This window comes from Nothobranchius furzeri, chromosome 11, assembly GCF_043380555.1.
Source record: "Nothobranchius furzeri strain GRZ-AD chromosome 11, NfurGRZ-RIMD1, whole genome shotgun sequence".
In the NCBI taxonomy this organism is placed as follows: Eukaryota; Metazoa; Chordata; class Actinopteri; order Cyprinodontiformes; family Nothobranchiidae; genus Nothobranchius; species Nothobranchius furzeri.
The window spans coordinates 58,260,696-58,277,902 of NC_091751.1; the positions used below are offsets into that span (position 1 = coordinate 58,260,696).

Sequence of the window (17,207 nt, forward strand, 5' to 3'; positions counted from 1 at the left end):
AGCTTCTGTTTTAAATTAAATCAAATCAAATCACTTTTATTGTCACGTCACATGTGCAGGTACACTGGTACAGTACATGCGAGTGAAATTCTTATGTGCGAGCTTCACAGCAACAGAGTTGTGCAAAAATACAATAACGTAAAAACAAGCAAAATATAAAAATGGCTAATCTAAGTAATAATATGTATAGTATGTAAGGTATATACATTACTAAATGTGTGTGCTAGTATTTTATTTTTTATTTTTCTACATGTGTGTGTGTGAGTGTGTGTATAGTGCGTATATACATGTTTTACAAATGAATAAAGTAAACAATAAGATAAGAGATATAAAATGTACAGAGGTTGGTGTGTGGAAAACAGTGGCATTAATGTACAGTATGGAGTGTGTAATGTTGGAGTTTCAGTAGTGAGGGTGAGGTGTCTGCGCAGTGTTCAGCAGTCTGATGGCCTGATGGAAAAAGCTGTCTCTCAGTCTGCTGGTTCTGGACCGGATGCTGCAGAACCTCCTTCCTGATGGAAGTAGTCTGAACAGTTTATGGCTGGGGTGACTTGAGTCCTTGATGATCCTCCCCGCTTTCCTCAGGCACCGCTTCCTGTAGATGTCTTGGAGGGAGGGAAGCTCACCTCCAATAATCCTTTCTGCACACCGCACTACTCTCTGGAGAGCTTTGCGGTTGTAAGCGGTGCTGTTGCCATACCAGGCGGAGATGCATCCAGTGAGGATGCTCTCAATGGCACAGCGATAGAAGGTCCTGAGGATGTGGCGGCTCATGCCAAATCTTTTCAGTCTCCTGAGAAAGAAGAGGCGCTGCCGTGCCTTCTTCACTGTATTGTTCGTGTGCACTGACCACGTAAGATCCTCAGCCAGATGAACTCCAAGAAAACGGAAGCTGCTCACCCTCTCCACAGCGTTGCCGTTGATGGTGATGGGGGTGTGTATTCCTCTGCACCTCCGGAAGTCCACTATCATCTCCTTTGTCTTTGTGACATTGAGGGTGAGACAGTTGTCCTGACACCAGTGGGTCAGGGCGCTGATCTCCTCCCTGTAGGCCGTCTTAGGAAGTAGACATGAGCCAGATCAGAGGTGAGCTGCAGGCGGCAGGATTTGGAGTCTTATTCCCTGATGTTTGAACATCCAACCTCTGATTGGCTAACAGCAACAAAACTCAGTTTGCTCCGCTCTCTCCTGGACACTAAATCAGCAACAGCTTCTGCTGTTGCAAGCCAAGATGGATCTGCAGTCTACTGGCGTTTCTAATCCGAGCATTTTCCCGTCTATTCTCTAACATCGGTTAATACTGGAAACGAGAGTAGAAGACTATTTTACCTTCAGTCTGCAATCTCAGAGAGGCCGATCATATTTAAAAAAAAATAACAAGTAAAAAACAGTGTCTCAATGAACTTCTTGGTTCATCTATTATGAGTGTTTGTTTTAAAATAAAGCCTTATGTAACTTTTTAAAATGATGAATATAGTGATGCATTTCAGGAAAACTTCCCAAGATATCTAGTTAGTTTACTTCTAATAAGTTGCCTGAAGAACTGGTTTACTGATGCTAAAATACAAATAAAAGAAGATTTTGCTAAACTGCAACCAATTTTCTCCTTGACTATTGTAACTATTGTAGAAACATTATGTTTTCCATGTTTTTCTTAAACCTGTCAAACTCACACACTGTCCCCCACATGTCCTCCCTCCTGCTTCGTCATCAGGACGATGTCCTCCAATCGAATGACTGCTTTGAAGCTCTGATTTCACATTGAAACAAATACTCCCCTTAATAATTTGAGACAAGTGGGAAAGATTTCCAAGTGTTAATGTTGCCTTTTGCTTCTTTGATCTCTCTTGTAACTATCTATCTTATGTCCGTGGTCAAGCTGTCTTCTTGTCCCATGATATGAGGAGGCAGACAGAAGTGGAGTTCCCTCTGAGTGAGTACAGTGATGCATTCTGGGGTCTCATCTGTCAGTGCTCACAACACAGCTTATGTAAGCAGGAGACAAACTGGTGAGGACGGGAGGAAAGGAGGACGACAACAAAGAACAAGACAGGAAAAAACTGTCAGACAGGCAGTGAGGGAAATGGAGGGTGAAAGACGAGGAGAGCAGTCATCATAAAGCGTCTGACTCATTCTGTGCTGGATATAGCACTGAGCTGGGAGGCATGCAGCTAATACGACAGCTTGAGAACAATTACATTTCCTCAAACCAGGATTAGCTTTGTAATATAGAAGAGATGGGCTGGTCGAGAACTCGGTTTATTCTGGGACGGTCACCGAATCAGCTTTAAGTTCTCATCAGTGATTCTAATTATTTAAATGTAATTAATCCTTAAATTAAATCTGATCATTTTAAGAAAAACATCTGACCACATTTTGCTGTACATCTAACTCTTGTTTCCACCATTGTTCACCTGAGACCACCAGCATCAGTCAGATGTAGGAGTTTTATTCTGTCATATTCACAATACCATTATGTCGCCACAGAGGCGGTTTAAGGGGCATCTGCTTGGCATGTTCCCCCTCTCTCTAAGTGCCTCCAGAAAGGACTGGCTGCGAATGCTGCAGTCAAATAGCTGTAATTATCTGCAATCAGTTGACAACCGGGGGCCGGCTGAAAGGCTGCTCGCACACAAACATGGTGGAGGGAGAGAGGCGTTGAGGGCCGCAGAGACTTAAACATCTCAGAGAAAATGAAAAGAAAAAATGGCAGCAGGGACTTTGGTTTCAAAAAAAGATCAGATGTGAAGCTGATGTGGTGCATGTGAAGACAAATCACAAAGCAAATGACAAGAGTGGATATTGGTATCTCTGAAGCGTTCTGCCTCCTACGCAGCCTTGTGCTTTTATATAAAAATCCATATTGTTCTCTTTTTCCCCCTCAAAGTTTCTGATTTGAAAAAAAAACTTGGTAAAAAAGTTGCAAACAATACATAGCTTTTATCTGACAGGTTTGGTTGGTTTTAATTATCCGTTAACATTTGAAAATGTCTTTCAGCTACTAAAGCATCCAGATGTTTGTGTTCTTATATAAGGGTTAATCTAAACATTTATATAATGTGAATAAAATAAATAAAATAAGCTCATTTATTGTTTCTTTTACTTTAAAGGGGAGTAGGCAGTTTTGGCTGCCTTTTAGCACCCCCTAGTGTCCATCTGTAGATCTGAAAGCAAAACTTATCTCCTCACTGTGCGTTTGTCTTTTTAACACCTTATTTCAAACTGCTGAAATGTCTCCCCAGCCTTCCTTAGTGTCTACAGGAGTGATTCATCACTAAATTAGAGCTGTGTTCATGATCTAAAACATGCAGGAAATGTGCTGGAACCAGGTATGTCAGCTCAATCAAAAAAGCGGATCAGCAACTTTGAAGTTGCAAGTGGTATATTCTGGCCACAGAGGGCGATAGGGAGTGGGTGGTCTTTCGTTAACACTTTAAAACATCATTTTAGGCAACCCTGGCCATGGAGAGCCGCAGTCCTGCTTGTTTTCCAAATATCTTTGTTGTTCCTGCTGTTGATTACCTGGATCGGGTGTGTTCAGCCAATTGGAAGCTGCAAGTTTGTGCATGGCTGGAAAACATGCAGGACTGCGGCTCTCTAGGACCAGGGTTGCCTACCTGTTTTAGCACATGACTCAAGAAAATGATTTAAAAAACACGAAAAAGTTGCAAAGTATCCCTCTAAATTAACTTTTTTAAAGCTTGATTGCAGGTGATCACAGTACTAGTGGACAATTCCTTCAAAGAATGTTTTAATGCTTTAGTTATAAGCTGCTTTTTGTACTTTTCCTCCTTTCAACCTAGAAAATGTTGAGCATTAAGTCTTAGAATAATATAATAAAAATATCTGCCATGATTAACTGTGCTGTTCATGGCCAAGAAAGGCAGAGAGAAACAGTTTGCTCTTTGATCGTGCAATGACGAGGTTCGGTGGATTCGTTAGAAGAGACAATTACCTGAAAGCAACGCTCGTCTCTCCTAGAAAACTTAATTATAGGTCACAAAGGCATGACAAATCCTTTATCTCATGAAATGTGCTCAAATCAGGACTCTTCTTTTTCATTTTGCGTAAAATTCTGCTAAAATTAATTCAATCCAGACCAAAATATTTAATTGCATGGCTGCATGCATGTATTGGGAGTACAAGGACGCCAAAAGCTGCACACTTCACCAATTGTTCTTTCAAAGATCCAAAATCCTACGGATCCTGTTTTCTGTTGTATAGCTTCTAAAAGTCGATAGCCCAATGATCCCAGAGCAGCAGCAATAAATCACTTGTTTCCTTACTGTGCACAAGGAGGATTCACATTTATCGTCTCCAACACACTTTTCTGCCGGAGCGTTGGGAATGTGACAGAAGCTGTGAAGAAGTAGCCTGGAACGGCTGCTTTGTGGCACGCTGAAAAGGAAGAATGGGCTCAGATGAATAGATGGTAATTAATACACATAGCACCCATGAGACCACAGAACAAGATCAGAGCAAATTACTCTGTCAATAAAATGCCCCGCAGACACAATGAGACAGAGAAAGATGTGAGCATGGGACTGAGAAACGGCAGATCACTCGGACATGCCTCGCCGACAAATCGCTGAAAGAGGAAGTGGAAATCAGTGCTGAAAAGCCAAGTTTGTGGATAGTTATGATGGCAGTCAAAGGAGGTTACAGTCGTGCAAAACAAATTAAACGAGAGTAAATGTTTCAATGATTTCTGTAATAAAGATGCAATGAATCACACATTATTTATGATCAAATGTGTTTCCTGTTCCAAACTAATCTCTTCTCTCCTCTTCCCTCCGTTTTCGGTGTGTTTTCCCACAGTGATGAAAAAAGTCTCAGAGATATTTGAAGGAAAATCATCACTGCGGCTGAGACGCACGAGAAGAAAATGTTCCAATCTTAGAGCTTTCAAATCACCCATTAGTGTTTCTCTGTTTTCCTCTGGGTCATTCCAGACGTTTTTTCTTCTCAACGTTTCTGGAGACATTCCACCTTTTCTCTCCCATGGTAGAAACATGATGGGCAGAGCATGACATCGTTTGGACAGCTGAACATTTATCTGCCGGAGGCATCGAGCGAGATAGCAGAAGGGTCCATCCACCCTTCGCCATCAGGACTCACAGCTGTGATCTGGACGGTTACATGTTGTGGTCTCTTGGAGGTCAAAGTTTTGGTGAGGTGCCTGAAGACGTTCAAGGTGTCAGAGAAACACGCGGCCGCTCCGGGAGAATGTGACGCCTAAAGCCCGATTCATGCTTCAGTCAGTGCGGAGACACGCAACGCCATTATCCGTCCTTGCGGGCCTGCTGGAGAGCCCCGCAAGGATGTACGGAGTCGAGCTCTCTTTTCTAAACATCCGTCCGTCGAGACGGAGAACGCAAGCTTGTGATTGGTCAGGGCACCGCTGTCGTCTACACCGCCGCCATTGCGCCCTCAAAAACATAAAGAGAGCCGAGAATAACTAGCAGCAGACACGGAGAAGCTTGAAGAATACCTCGCGAAAAAACTCTAAAAATGTGAACGTTTAATTACCCCGTGACTGGAGAAGTGGAAAGATGCGCAGCAGGCATTCTATTTGTGGACAGAAATGACACGAAACGTGGGTTTAGAGGTGGCGAGCTCATGAAGCGGTGGAGGAGAATGAGAGACAAATTTGTCCATGTTAAAAAGCCTCTTATATACAAAAAAACACAATATAAACACACTATCATGGACCGGATACATGACAGGATACCACAGAACAGCGCTACACCCTCTGTTGTCCTGGCGGGGATTTGCTTTGCAACACTCTCCAGGAGACGGAGAAGTATGAGAGCAAAATGTCTCCGTCCATGCGTGCGTGTCTCTCCCTGCTGGAGCTGACGGAGAAGCATGAATCAGGCTTAAGGAGAAAGGCGAGCAGCACCGCTGAATCCTGGTGGAGCTGATGTCACTTCTGCTCAGATGCAAGTTTTACACTGTCAGTATAACTGTGAAGGAGGATGTTAAACACACTGGCAGATATTGATGCTGGAAGGCAGAAAGGTTGCCCTGTGAGGCTGGATGGCAGATGAGGGTTTCTGTTTCAGTCCTGTTGACTTGCCTCCAGGATGACAGCTTGAGCTCACCGGTGTGCAAAAGTCTAGAGTCATTCCTCTCTTTTGCTTCTGAAAGATGCAGAACTTTTCTCTGGATCTTTCAATGGATTTCCAGGCTGCTGGTTTAGTTTATTTACCAGTTTCAGCCTTTGCACATTAAACTTTTCAGAAGAGTGAGTTTAGTTAATTGTTAAGAGACACACAAACGTTTTATGCATGAAAAGATATGTTCAAAAACTTCCGGTTTTGACGAGCATGGAGTAGCCACGCTTTCTCTCAGCTCCTGCAACTCTTGGCTTTTTGAGCGAACCTGCCTTAACATCTGTTGAAACAACTATCTTGAAGGTTGGGTGCAGCTGTCGGAATATTTAACGCTGAGTCATGCCACCGAAATCTGCGAAATCGAACGACAAAACAACAGAAGATGTGGCTGTTAGCGCCCCTTCGAGTGTTAGCAAGGCTGACATGACAGCACTGCAAACGGAACACCGTTCGGCTCTACTGGCGGAGCTAAAGGTTAGCTTCTTTGATTATGTGAATAAAAAGCTGGACGAACTACAGAAGGCATCGGACAACCATGGGGAACGCCTAGAATCTCTGGAGGACAACGCCGAAAGGCTCGATCAGCGCCTGGCTAAAGTGGAAGATACCTGTGTGATGCTATGGGCGGCTAACGAAAAGCTAAAAGCTACACTATCGGACATGGAGTCGAGAAGCAGACACTGCAATGCCCGCCTCATCAGCCTGGAGGAAGGGCTTGAGGGCCCGCAACCCACTACGTTTTTTTCACAGCTGCTGCAAGACGTGTTTGGGAGAGATATTTTCCCCTCTCCCCCCGAACTGGACCATGCACACCGCATTTCAGTCCCCAAACCGGCTCCCGGAAGCAGGCTTCGGTCTATCATTGTTTGTTTTCACTGCTACCAAAACAAGGAGCTACTAATATGAGAGGCTAAAATAAGGAGCGACTTAAAAAATATGGACAAACCATTCCAGATTTACGAGGATTATAGCCCTGATGTGGTGAACCAACGGAGAGAATACAGGTCGGTGATGTCACGCTTGTATAAGATGAGCCCAAAACCATCAATGTTATATCCAGCACATCAGCGCATCATTAAAGCAGACGGGGCGCGTCTCATGTTCTGCTCGGTGGCGGAGGCTGATAGGTTTGTTCAGGACTCCATGGAATAATGACCTGTCTTGACCTACATGGCATGCAGGGCTACCTCGGGCGATGGCTAAGACACAGTCATGTCCCCCCATGCAAAGCCCCCAGGCTTTGTCGTGCATATTGGGAATAGGGGTCCCACTCGATCCACTCTTATTCCTATTTGAGGTCGACTCCGAGAGCCTGGCAATAACAGCTGAGAGTCAAAGACTTTTTGTATTCTCCACGCTACCGGCGAGACGCCGAGTACTTTTGAAATGGAAGGACGCAGTCCCGCCCATAGTCTCGCATTGGATTAAGGATGTACTATTTCATCTCAAATTAGAGAAAATCAGGCTCGTTTTGAGAGGCTCTGTGAACAAATGTAAAAAAATTTGGAGGCCCGTCTTGTCTTTTTCGATCGACCATCCACACAGGTCCAGAAATGATCTCGATTTATTTATCTATAAATTTACATTCTATTCATATGTGTTTACTTATCTTACCTCTCTCACTACTCTGCAAACTTTTGCTGGTGCTAACCTCGTATTGATTGTATGTACTACCTTGTAAATTTAGACTATCGGACAGCAAACAGGGGGGTTGTTTGTAGGGTGGGTTTTAATTTGTTTTTGTTTTTTTAATGTATGTATGTATGTATGTATGTATGTATGTATGTATGTATGTATTTCATTGTGAAGATAATAATAAATATATCAAACCTAGAAAAGATATGTTCAAAAGATTATCCATTGTTGTTACCATAAATGAAGAGCAACTTGGCAAAGAAGTAGTTTAATGTGTTTTTCTTTTTTCTAGGGCACTTGTTGCAAGCAGCCAGTCACAAAAACACATTTGGTATTTGATTTTTCTTTTTAGTTCCAGCCCAGACCCTCAACCAGGGTTTATCTTTCATTTTGGACAGTGTCTTATATGTTTGACTCCTTAATTTGGGGTGAGTGAAATTAATAAAGTCTACTACATTGGATGATGTTTGTAATTCTACTTTGTTGAGCTTAAATTTGTGTTTAACTACAAATTTAACTTGTTGATATTCTAAAGATCTATTCTCCCACTGGGAAAACCAGGACTCATCTGTGGGTTATGCTTCAACCAACATAAAACAAGGCAGATTTAAAATCAAAAGCAGTGCAGAGTTTTTACCTGAAGACGGCACAACACTGACAGTCTTTAAATTTGAACTAGAATGCTCTAAAGTACCAAGTTATTGAAAACACGCATCTACAGAACGATTAGACATTCATTCATGTAGTTTATCAGCAACACATTTTTTATTTGGGGGTGACTTGCTCTTTAAAGGGAGAGGCAGCTTGCTTTTAGCAACTTCTAGTGTCTGTTTAGTTGAACTGATAGCAAAACCAGTCTCCTCTCAGTGTGTTCATCATTTTAACAGCTGAAATGTCTCCCCAGCCTTCCTTAGTGTCTACAGGAGCAGTTCATTGCTAACTTAAACCTACCCAGATAGCAAATCTTTTTGTCCCTAGTTTGGCAAGTCAGTCTTGGTACTCTTTTGGATGGAATGATGGGCCAAATATGGCCCAAATTAGGCACACCAAAATAGAATTATGGATTGTCAAAAGGTTGCCAGAATCATTTTTGGCACTAGTTTGGCATGCCAGTTTGGTACTCTTTTGGGTAAAGTGATGGGCCAAATATGGCCCAAATAAGGCACGCCAAAATAGAATTATGGATTGTCAAAAGGTTGCCAGAATTCTTCCAAAATAAATTGTGGAATTCCAAAGCACAACCATAACTATACCAAAAGAACCCCAAAACACCACAAAATGGGCAAAGGATATCAAAGTGTAACCATAAGTTTGCCAAAAGATTACCCAAAATAAAATGTGGCTTTCCAAGGCATAGCCATAACCATCCCAAAATCCCACAATAAAGCCAAATATGAACCATAACTTATCCATAATTAGCCAAACTTTTACCAAAATATTGTATTTTATTCTGAACCTTATGCTAAATTTAATTTAACATTTTAATAGATTATAAAATGTCCTTGTACAGAAGATTCAGATGTTGTGCCTCAGTTAAATAGCCTTGTGAAATAGCCTAGGTTACTGTATGTACGAGGTGCATAAACATAAAACCAAACGAGTAAAATTTGAATATTTTATTTATTTGTTTTTATTTTAAAGTCAGTCCTGGACTGGTTGAGGGGTTGGTTGGGCGGGCAATCTCCTTTTGCGCCCTCCGTCCCTATCCCCAGCCCAGTAGAACCATTTTTTAATTGTATTTATAATTTCTGCCTCCATAGATGCCACACAGACCGGATTCCTTCTCACTGCAGCTGAAAATAAAGGCATACACATGGAGAAAGACTTAAAAAAGGACGACGCAACAGTCCATGCAAAAGAGACCTGTGGTGGGCTAAGTAACTGGCTAGTTAAAAAGTCAGTTTTGCATTAGTTAATGGATGCATCTCGTCATCTGGGGTTGAAAGTGACAGCCAAAGTTACAACATTAAATTGTCATAGTCACTTAGTACTTATAAATGTCCAAAAATGTCATTTCTACTGATTGAACTTGTTTCATTTCTCTGTATGGGTCAGCTCTAGCCTAGTGAACTAGACCAAACTCTTGCTAATAAAATATTTGATATGTTTTTTTAGTCTCGCTTGCCAGGCTAGGTCAGCTCAGCTCTCTCTTTAAAACAAAAGACCAGAGAGTATTGATTAAGATGACGTCATGAGTGCCAAGTGGTAAACCTGTGTATTACACCAGGAATCAGGCCCTCTCCTTACGTTGATGCTTCCTGTGGGATTTTTGGACTAAACCAAACTCCAGGTGACAAGTGATCACCGGGCACTCTGACGAGCTTTCATCCCGGGTTTGGCTCCAGCTGGGTTAGTCAGTTGCCCTGCTGCTGGCAAGAAACTCAGTTTGTCCTCGACGTACCTCATCAAAATATTTAAATCACCCTCAGTCTGAGAGATCCTCTAAGGCAGGATCACGAAGTCTCCTGTCCTACATTAGGGGTTAGCAGAGGAGCTCCTGTGAGTACAGTAACTCTGAATCTAAAGACTCATTAATTAACATCCATACATCTATAATCTGTACCAATTCATCCTCATTAGGTTCATGGGTGAGCCAGTGTCTTACTCACCCAGGACGTGTCGCCAGTCCATCACAGGGACACACAGAAACAACCTGTCACTCAGAGGTGGCAGTGGCGGCCCCAAGGGGTGGCTGGGGCCAACACTAGAAAATAGCTGGCCACACCAGAGGAGACCAATGTTCTTGTGAATTATAGTAATTTTCACGCAAACTATAAAATCATATTATTTAATCAGACATAAATGTAAGACCAAATAGAAAATATGCAATTAAAGAATAAATAATCTGATGTTTTAAAAAGTGTATATGTTTCTCCTGCACATCATTTTCAAAACAAAAGTTTAAATCTCATATAGGTTTTTTTTTGCAGATGCTTTTGTGAAGACAGCAATTAAAGTGTTTTAACAATTATATGGTAAATTTTAAAATAAATGACAGTTTCTTTGAACAAAAAATGCATTCTTCAAATCTGAAGTAAGTATGTTGGGTGCATATTGGCCACCCTTATGAAAATTAACTGGGGGTACCCCTGCAAAGTGGAGTCACCGGTTAACCTGACATGCTTTTGTTTTAGTCTGTAGGAGGAAACCGAAGCGCCTGCAGAAAAACCATGCACGGGGAGAACATGCTGGCTCTGTGCAGAAAAGCCACGGTCAGGATTCAAGCCTGTGATCGCTCCGAGGCAACAGTGCTGTGCCACCATGCAGCTCTGCTTCTTAATATCAACTCTTGAAATGACATTTTTTTCCCTGTCTCAATGACTTACAAGCACAACCTATAAATAATAAATAAGTAGCCTCATGAAGACAGACAGATCCAAGATAATGAGTAATGTTCCATAAGGATACAGAGCAGCTCCCAGGGGTTCTGGACACTTGTCCTCCATCGTAGGGGGACAAAACAGGACACAAAATGTCACCAGCTCACGTCTCTCTGCTACTCGGATCTAGAACCGATTTAGCCGTGAGCAGTAAATGCTCACATTGTTTGCAAGGTCTTTTCTCACTATGGGGCTTACGCTACCCTTCAGACATTCTTTAAAAGTTTGACTCAAAAGAGTTTCACTTCAACTGAATTTTACCCCAGATCTAAAATAAGTGGCTAAATTAGTTTGAGTTAACAAGAAAGTCTGTAGATCTAGAGGTTCACTTTCCTTCATTTACCCAATATTATTTGCCCTTTTCAGTTTTAATTGTAAGAAAGTTTCTTATAATAAACGCTTCAGCTTGGGACTAATTAGGAGAGACAAATGAGCGAGGAACGTGCAACGGCCAATTAAACGTGCAGAAAAGCTCATTATATCCACGAATAAGACTATAAGAGAGGAGAGAAAACTTCTGTTGGGTTCTGTAAACACGTGCGTGCGCACGCAAACACGCACACTTACACAATAGTTTCTACAATATAAAAACACATAAAGCAGATTTATTTCTGCTCTGGTTTCACTGAAGTCCAACAGCAATATAAGAAACTGGATAGTGCTGCATGCTTGTGTTATAATTCACTTCTTAGACGATGTGAAACACAAATTTGTTCGTGCAATAAATAAATATTAAACTGTATTTTGGAAATGATCATAAAGTCACTGCATCCGACTCCTTATTTTGTAGGGAGAGAAAAAAGAGGTTTTGGTTTGTTCACTGGGGATGTGATGACATATGTTTGTAATATTCCTGAAAAAAAAACATTTTGCCCTTTTTAAGGAATAATTGATAATAAGCTGGTGATGTCGTGTTCGTCTTTTCAAGATAAACACCACATTTATAAGCTCAGATGTGTCCAGATAAATAAAAAATCTTTTGCAGAAGTTTTTTGATATAAAGAACCAGAAACTGTGCGTGCAGACTGAAATGTCAGACAGCATTATACTGCAGACATGCTGTGAGCTAGCTGTGTCAGTTTTTGTACATTACGCCATATGTCACTGGTCTGGGTCCATTCCCCCACCTCCATGTGGACAGTCTGCTCACATCAAAGGCAGCAGAGCTTCTGTCCAGTTGTGATTACTGATGGATTAAAAAAAAACGTGTGATTCAGCTGGAACTGGGCACCAGCAGATGCATGAGTCACCCACGTCACCGCAAGCTTGTTTACTAACACTCTCTCTCCTCTCACACAAAAAGTAGCATGGCCTGCAACTGTTACATCTGGTCATGCGACCTCTTGTTAGCAGCCTACAAACCCTGTTTCTCATCCAACATCCTCAATATTTATTAGTCAGAAGGAGAGAATGAAAACAGATGTTCAAAATCTGAAAAAGCAAAGCGGTGATAAATGTTACACGTGCTCGGTTTTGTCTGATTGTCAGGTCCTACAGAGAAATGTGCTATTCTGTACAGCTGTTGGCAGCATCAGCAGACCTCATCTGTAGAATTAAAGGATTTTAAATTCTGTCTTTCAAGAACAGCAGCGTCCTCTGCTGGTGAATCCTCCACATGACACCCAGACAAACCAAACACAAATATGAAAAAACATACAGGTTGTGGAATAGTTTTATGTTTAATTCTGTGTAGACATTATTGTCTGCATGCATTACTGGATGCAAAATGCAACTTTTTTGCACATTTTTCAATACCTGCACACTTATCGTTTCTCCTACCCTTCCTGCAGTCTAACCTCTAACAGCTGTAACAGACACATTAAGCCTGCATCAGTCAACACATCTCAATGGCTTTTTGTTTTTTTTCTTTTTTATGCTCCAACACCTGTCCCTTGCCATCAGACAGCCCATAATGTGAGAGTGCTGCCATCTCTGCAGAGGAACAACAGCTCAGTGACAAAGGATTTTTACTCAGGGGAACTCAAATGTAAAAGCAGGTAAGTCCCTCCTTGTCAAAGGGTCAAGATTGGTCAAAGAAAAGGCAATTTAAAGACCTTTAGGTTGTATCAGACCTGTGTTTTGTTGATTACAGCGTTCATCTGTCCCTATAGTGGCTTTGCTCCATCTATTTATAGGCCTGCAAGGGCATTCGTCTGGAGTCCATGTAGAAATGTCATGTAGGACATGAGGGCCTTTCAGCATTCATCTGTAAATGTGAAGGTCAAGAAACTGCTTCGGTTTTATTCATGGAGTGAAGAACTCAACCTTTTACCGCTGTCAGTCAATGAAACCAAACCGAACGATGATGAAAAGCTGGATAACACTATTTCTGCTGTTAAAGCATCATTTTCTTAAAGTAAACAAGTTGCATAATGAGCTGTCTCCTTATTACAGCTCGTGTAACAGGTATGTAACTAACATTTAAACGAAACCAACACATTTGAGCTTCTATCATCTTTCTGTGTCTGTTTCACTCAGAGGAGGAATGGAAGAAAGCTATGAGACGTTTCAGGAGGAGTTATGGCCTCCCAGAGCAGACGCTTCTCTTAAACCTGTTCAACGGATCCGCAGAGCAGGTGGTGGGAGACAAACACACAGACACTGAATCTGTCATTCCTATATTTAAATGTTTATACTGAAAATTATTTACACAGCTTGTTAAACCTCAGCGACGAAACAGAAACCCGCTGAAATCAGATGATTTACCTAAATGATGCCGAAAAATCAAATTAACGTGTTAAAATGTAACCACAAGGACGTTTTTAAGTGACATAGATCAATGCTAAACATGTAAGTGACTTTTCCTGTGTTCATTTAGACTAAATGTCTTTAAACTGTTTTTAGATGGTTATGATACATTTATGTCTCAGTCACCATATTTTAGTTATGTCCAGATCCATCCCAACTTTCATATTCATTTGTGCAAATAGTTTTAATGTTAAAGTAGTTTTTAATACAGTCTACATTTAGAGCAAAGTTCATTTGATGTACATTTTTATTAAATAAAAAAGTCTTATGGATCAGTAAAGTATTTGTTTATTTAGCGAAGGCTTTTATCCAACTTACATTCCATCAAACATGCATGTGTTTGGTTTGTTGGAGGAAGCCGGAGAACCCAAAGAAATCTCACTCATGCATGGGGAGAAAATGCTAACTCCAAGCCAAAAGGCTGCAGCCAGGATTCAAGCCTGCAACCTTCTTGCTGCTAGGCAACAGTGCTACTAGCTACGCCACAGTGCAGCCCAGAAGTACTTTTGCAGAAGTAGAACCACCACCTTGGTGCAGTAAAACATGACTTCAAAGATTACATCAAAATACAATCAGTATAACACAGAGGTGGTAGTATCATCGTTTGGGTCTTTTTCTTTATTTACTGCATCTGGAGCTTCCTGTTAGCTTTAAGAGAACATATTTTAAAAAGGAGATAGCAATCCTAAAACTCAGAAATTCAATAAAAATGTTATATTATGTATTTTATTGTACTGACTGAAGTAAAAGTGTCATGACCTTTTTTATTGTTGTGTTCTTTTGGTAAATTTTAATTTTCCTTTTCCAGAAATGTACACATCAAGAAAGATCAAAGAGGTTAGCCACAAAACAAACATAACGAATTACCTTCAGATTCTTATGTATTTACCTCTTAACATATCATTGTTGTTGTTTTGTTTTACAGGAAACACCTCTTGCTCCACTGCAACCAAAATCAGAACCCAAAACCTTACCCAGAGAGCCCAGCATCTCCAAACCTAGTCTGGGTGTGGTTGTCATCTTTATGTCTCCTGTTACCCATCACCAGTTTTTGACTTTTAATGACCAGTTTTCGTTTTGTTTTCCGTCGCTCATCCAGCATCTTTGCAGAAACCCATGTCCACCCAGAACCTGATGCAGACAGAAACACCGTGGGAGAACGTGACCCTTAATCGCTGTCTGTTTGTGGCCATCACCATTCTGGTGCTCACCTCAGGCTTTCAGAAACTTCATGGTAAGTAAACCTGTTAATGTGGGATCGCAGGTGTAAAATATGACTATTATTTAAAAAAAAACATTTTCAAAAATATCTACAGAAGCCTTTCGTGGTCAGGGGACAACAGAACAGGGAGAAGCTGGACTGATGATACAATCAAGACTGTTACACCACAGAGGGGCATTGCCAGAGGTTAACGTGCTTCTAGAAGTTTTTGTCCAACATTTTAATGAAATAGTTCAAAAATGCCGTGTTGTTGTCTCCTCTGAAGCCAGAGACATCTCTGTGGGACTCTATGTTTTGGTGGTTGCCTAGTCTTGATGATGAAGATGAGGATGATGAAGACATCAAAAGAAGAAAATCAAAGCGAGGAGCATCAAGAGGTCTCAGGAACAAGCCGCTGCCAGACAAAAAACTCTTAAAGCAAAGGGATGGGAAATTAAAGGACAGAAGAGCCAAGAAAGCCAGGGATGACAAAATCAAAGACAAGAAAGGTAAAGTGAAAATAGGAGGTCATGAGGATGCAGCTGATGAAGAGGATGAAAGAGACGAAGAAGCAGTTGGCAAGACAGGAAGATGAAAAACCAAAAAGAAAAGATAAAGCTTAAAGGCTAATGCAGAATGTTTTTACTCCATTTGCTTTAAATTTGATCAAATCGTAACTCGTATGAAGAGCTTAATCAGATGGAACAGCAGCATGGTGTTCTAGCAGACATCAGGTAGCTCCACTGATGTGAAATAACTAAAAAACCCTGTTGACTGAGTCCAGTCAGTTTAAATGATGTTTCATCTTTTTAAATGTTGCTGCATCCTTATTATTCAAGCAGAACGTAAAGTTAATTAGCTCAGAAGCTCTGGTGATGTTTTTAAAGGGAAACTAGGTAATTTTGTCTTGCTTTTAGCACCCTCTAGTGTCCGTTTGCAGAATCAAAAGTAAAACTTATCTCCTCGCTGTGCGTTCGTCATTTTAACACCTTAATTGAACAGCTGAAATGTCTCCCAGCATTCCTTAGTGTCTACAGGAGTGACTCATCACTAAATTAAACAAATCAGCTGTGTTCATGATCTAAAACATGCAGGAAACATTTTTTTTCTAAGTCCCAACAGAGCGGCCTGCCAGTCTGAAGTTGCAAGTGTAATATTCTGGCCACAGGGCAGGGGGCAATAGGGGCTGGGTGGTCTTTCATTAACCCTGTAAAGGGCCATTTTAGCCCAGGAAAATGATTTTAGCTCAGGAAAATGATTTAAAAATATGAAGATTTTGAAATATGTCCTTTTGACACGACAAACGCCACCACACTGTCTACTAGAACGGTCTTGAGCTGTCACTTTGACTGCTGCATTTAAAAGTCAATTAATTCACATTGATTAACTAAATAATGCCTTTTCAACCAAAAATAGCACCCAACTAGACTGTTTTTGACAGGTTTTTGGTCTTCTATAGTCATATTTCTTTTATGTGACTGTGCCATTTTCTCTCTTCCTTTGTGTTTTTGTTATAAAAGACAAACACACAATTATGAGGAAGAGAAAGACCGATCAAATGCTGGAGATGCTCTTTGACTGTAAAAATGTCCACTCCACTGTTATCTTGACCAGGGAAACCAGTGAGAAAATCACTGGCAGCCAAAATGACTGAAATAGGTAGAAATGATCATATTTACAATTAACATGAAATCCATTACAATGAAATTTTTGTTTTATAAAGTCAGGAACTAGCAAGGCTGTACATTTTCATTTGACCAAGTAATTAAACATGCCAATTGCAAAACATTTCCAGTAATTAGCAGATGCTGAATTATTTTTTTGAGTCCATGTTAGTCACCCAGTGGTTGGAATCCCATCTCCTGGTGTTGGATGTGAATCCCGTGAAACTCTGACTGATTGTGTTGTGAAGCGCCTTGGGGGGCTGTAGAACCCTAAGAAGGTGCTGTATAAATACAGGCCAATTACCAAACCCGCTCCCTGTGCTGCAGCCCAGCTGCTCTCACAGGCTGACTGACATCTGTACAGCCATGCCTCCTGCAGTATCGCACATCCGTCTTATGCATTTTTCCTGTGGGATGTAAGGCTTTTTGTTTGGGTGTTTCATAACTTTCTTTTAGAAACACT

General features: G+C 41.1%; 1 protein-coding gene across 1 annotated transcript; it reads left to right on the top strand.

Annotated features, from left to right (window-relative positions):
- The first annotated feature begins 6,455 nt into the window (after positions 1–6,455).
- Positions 6,456–16,335, top strand: LOC107384152 (uncharacterized). Its single transcript, XM_015957237.3, has 10 exons — positions 6,456–6,980; positions 7,071–7,243; positions 10,332–10,496; positions 12,922–13,128; positions 13,610–13,707; positions 14,688–14,716; positions 14,805–14,886; positions 14,979–15,113; positions 15,196–15,287; positions 15,367–16,335. Exons 1-10 carry the CDS (start codon positions 6,456–6,458, stop codon positions 15,673–15,675), a joined length of 1,815 nt encoding a protein of 604 aa, XP_015812723.3. The 3' UTR covers positions 15,676–16,335.
- Positions 16,336–17,207: the final 872 nt, after the last annotated feature.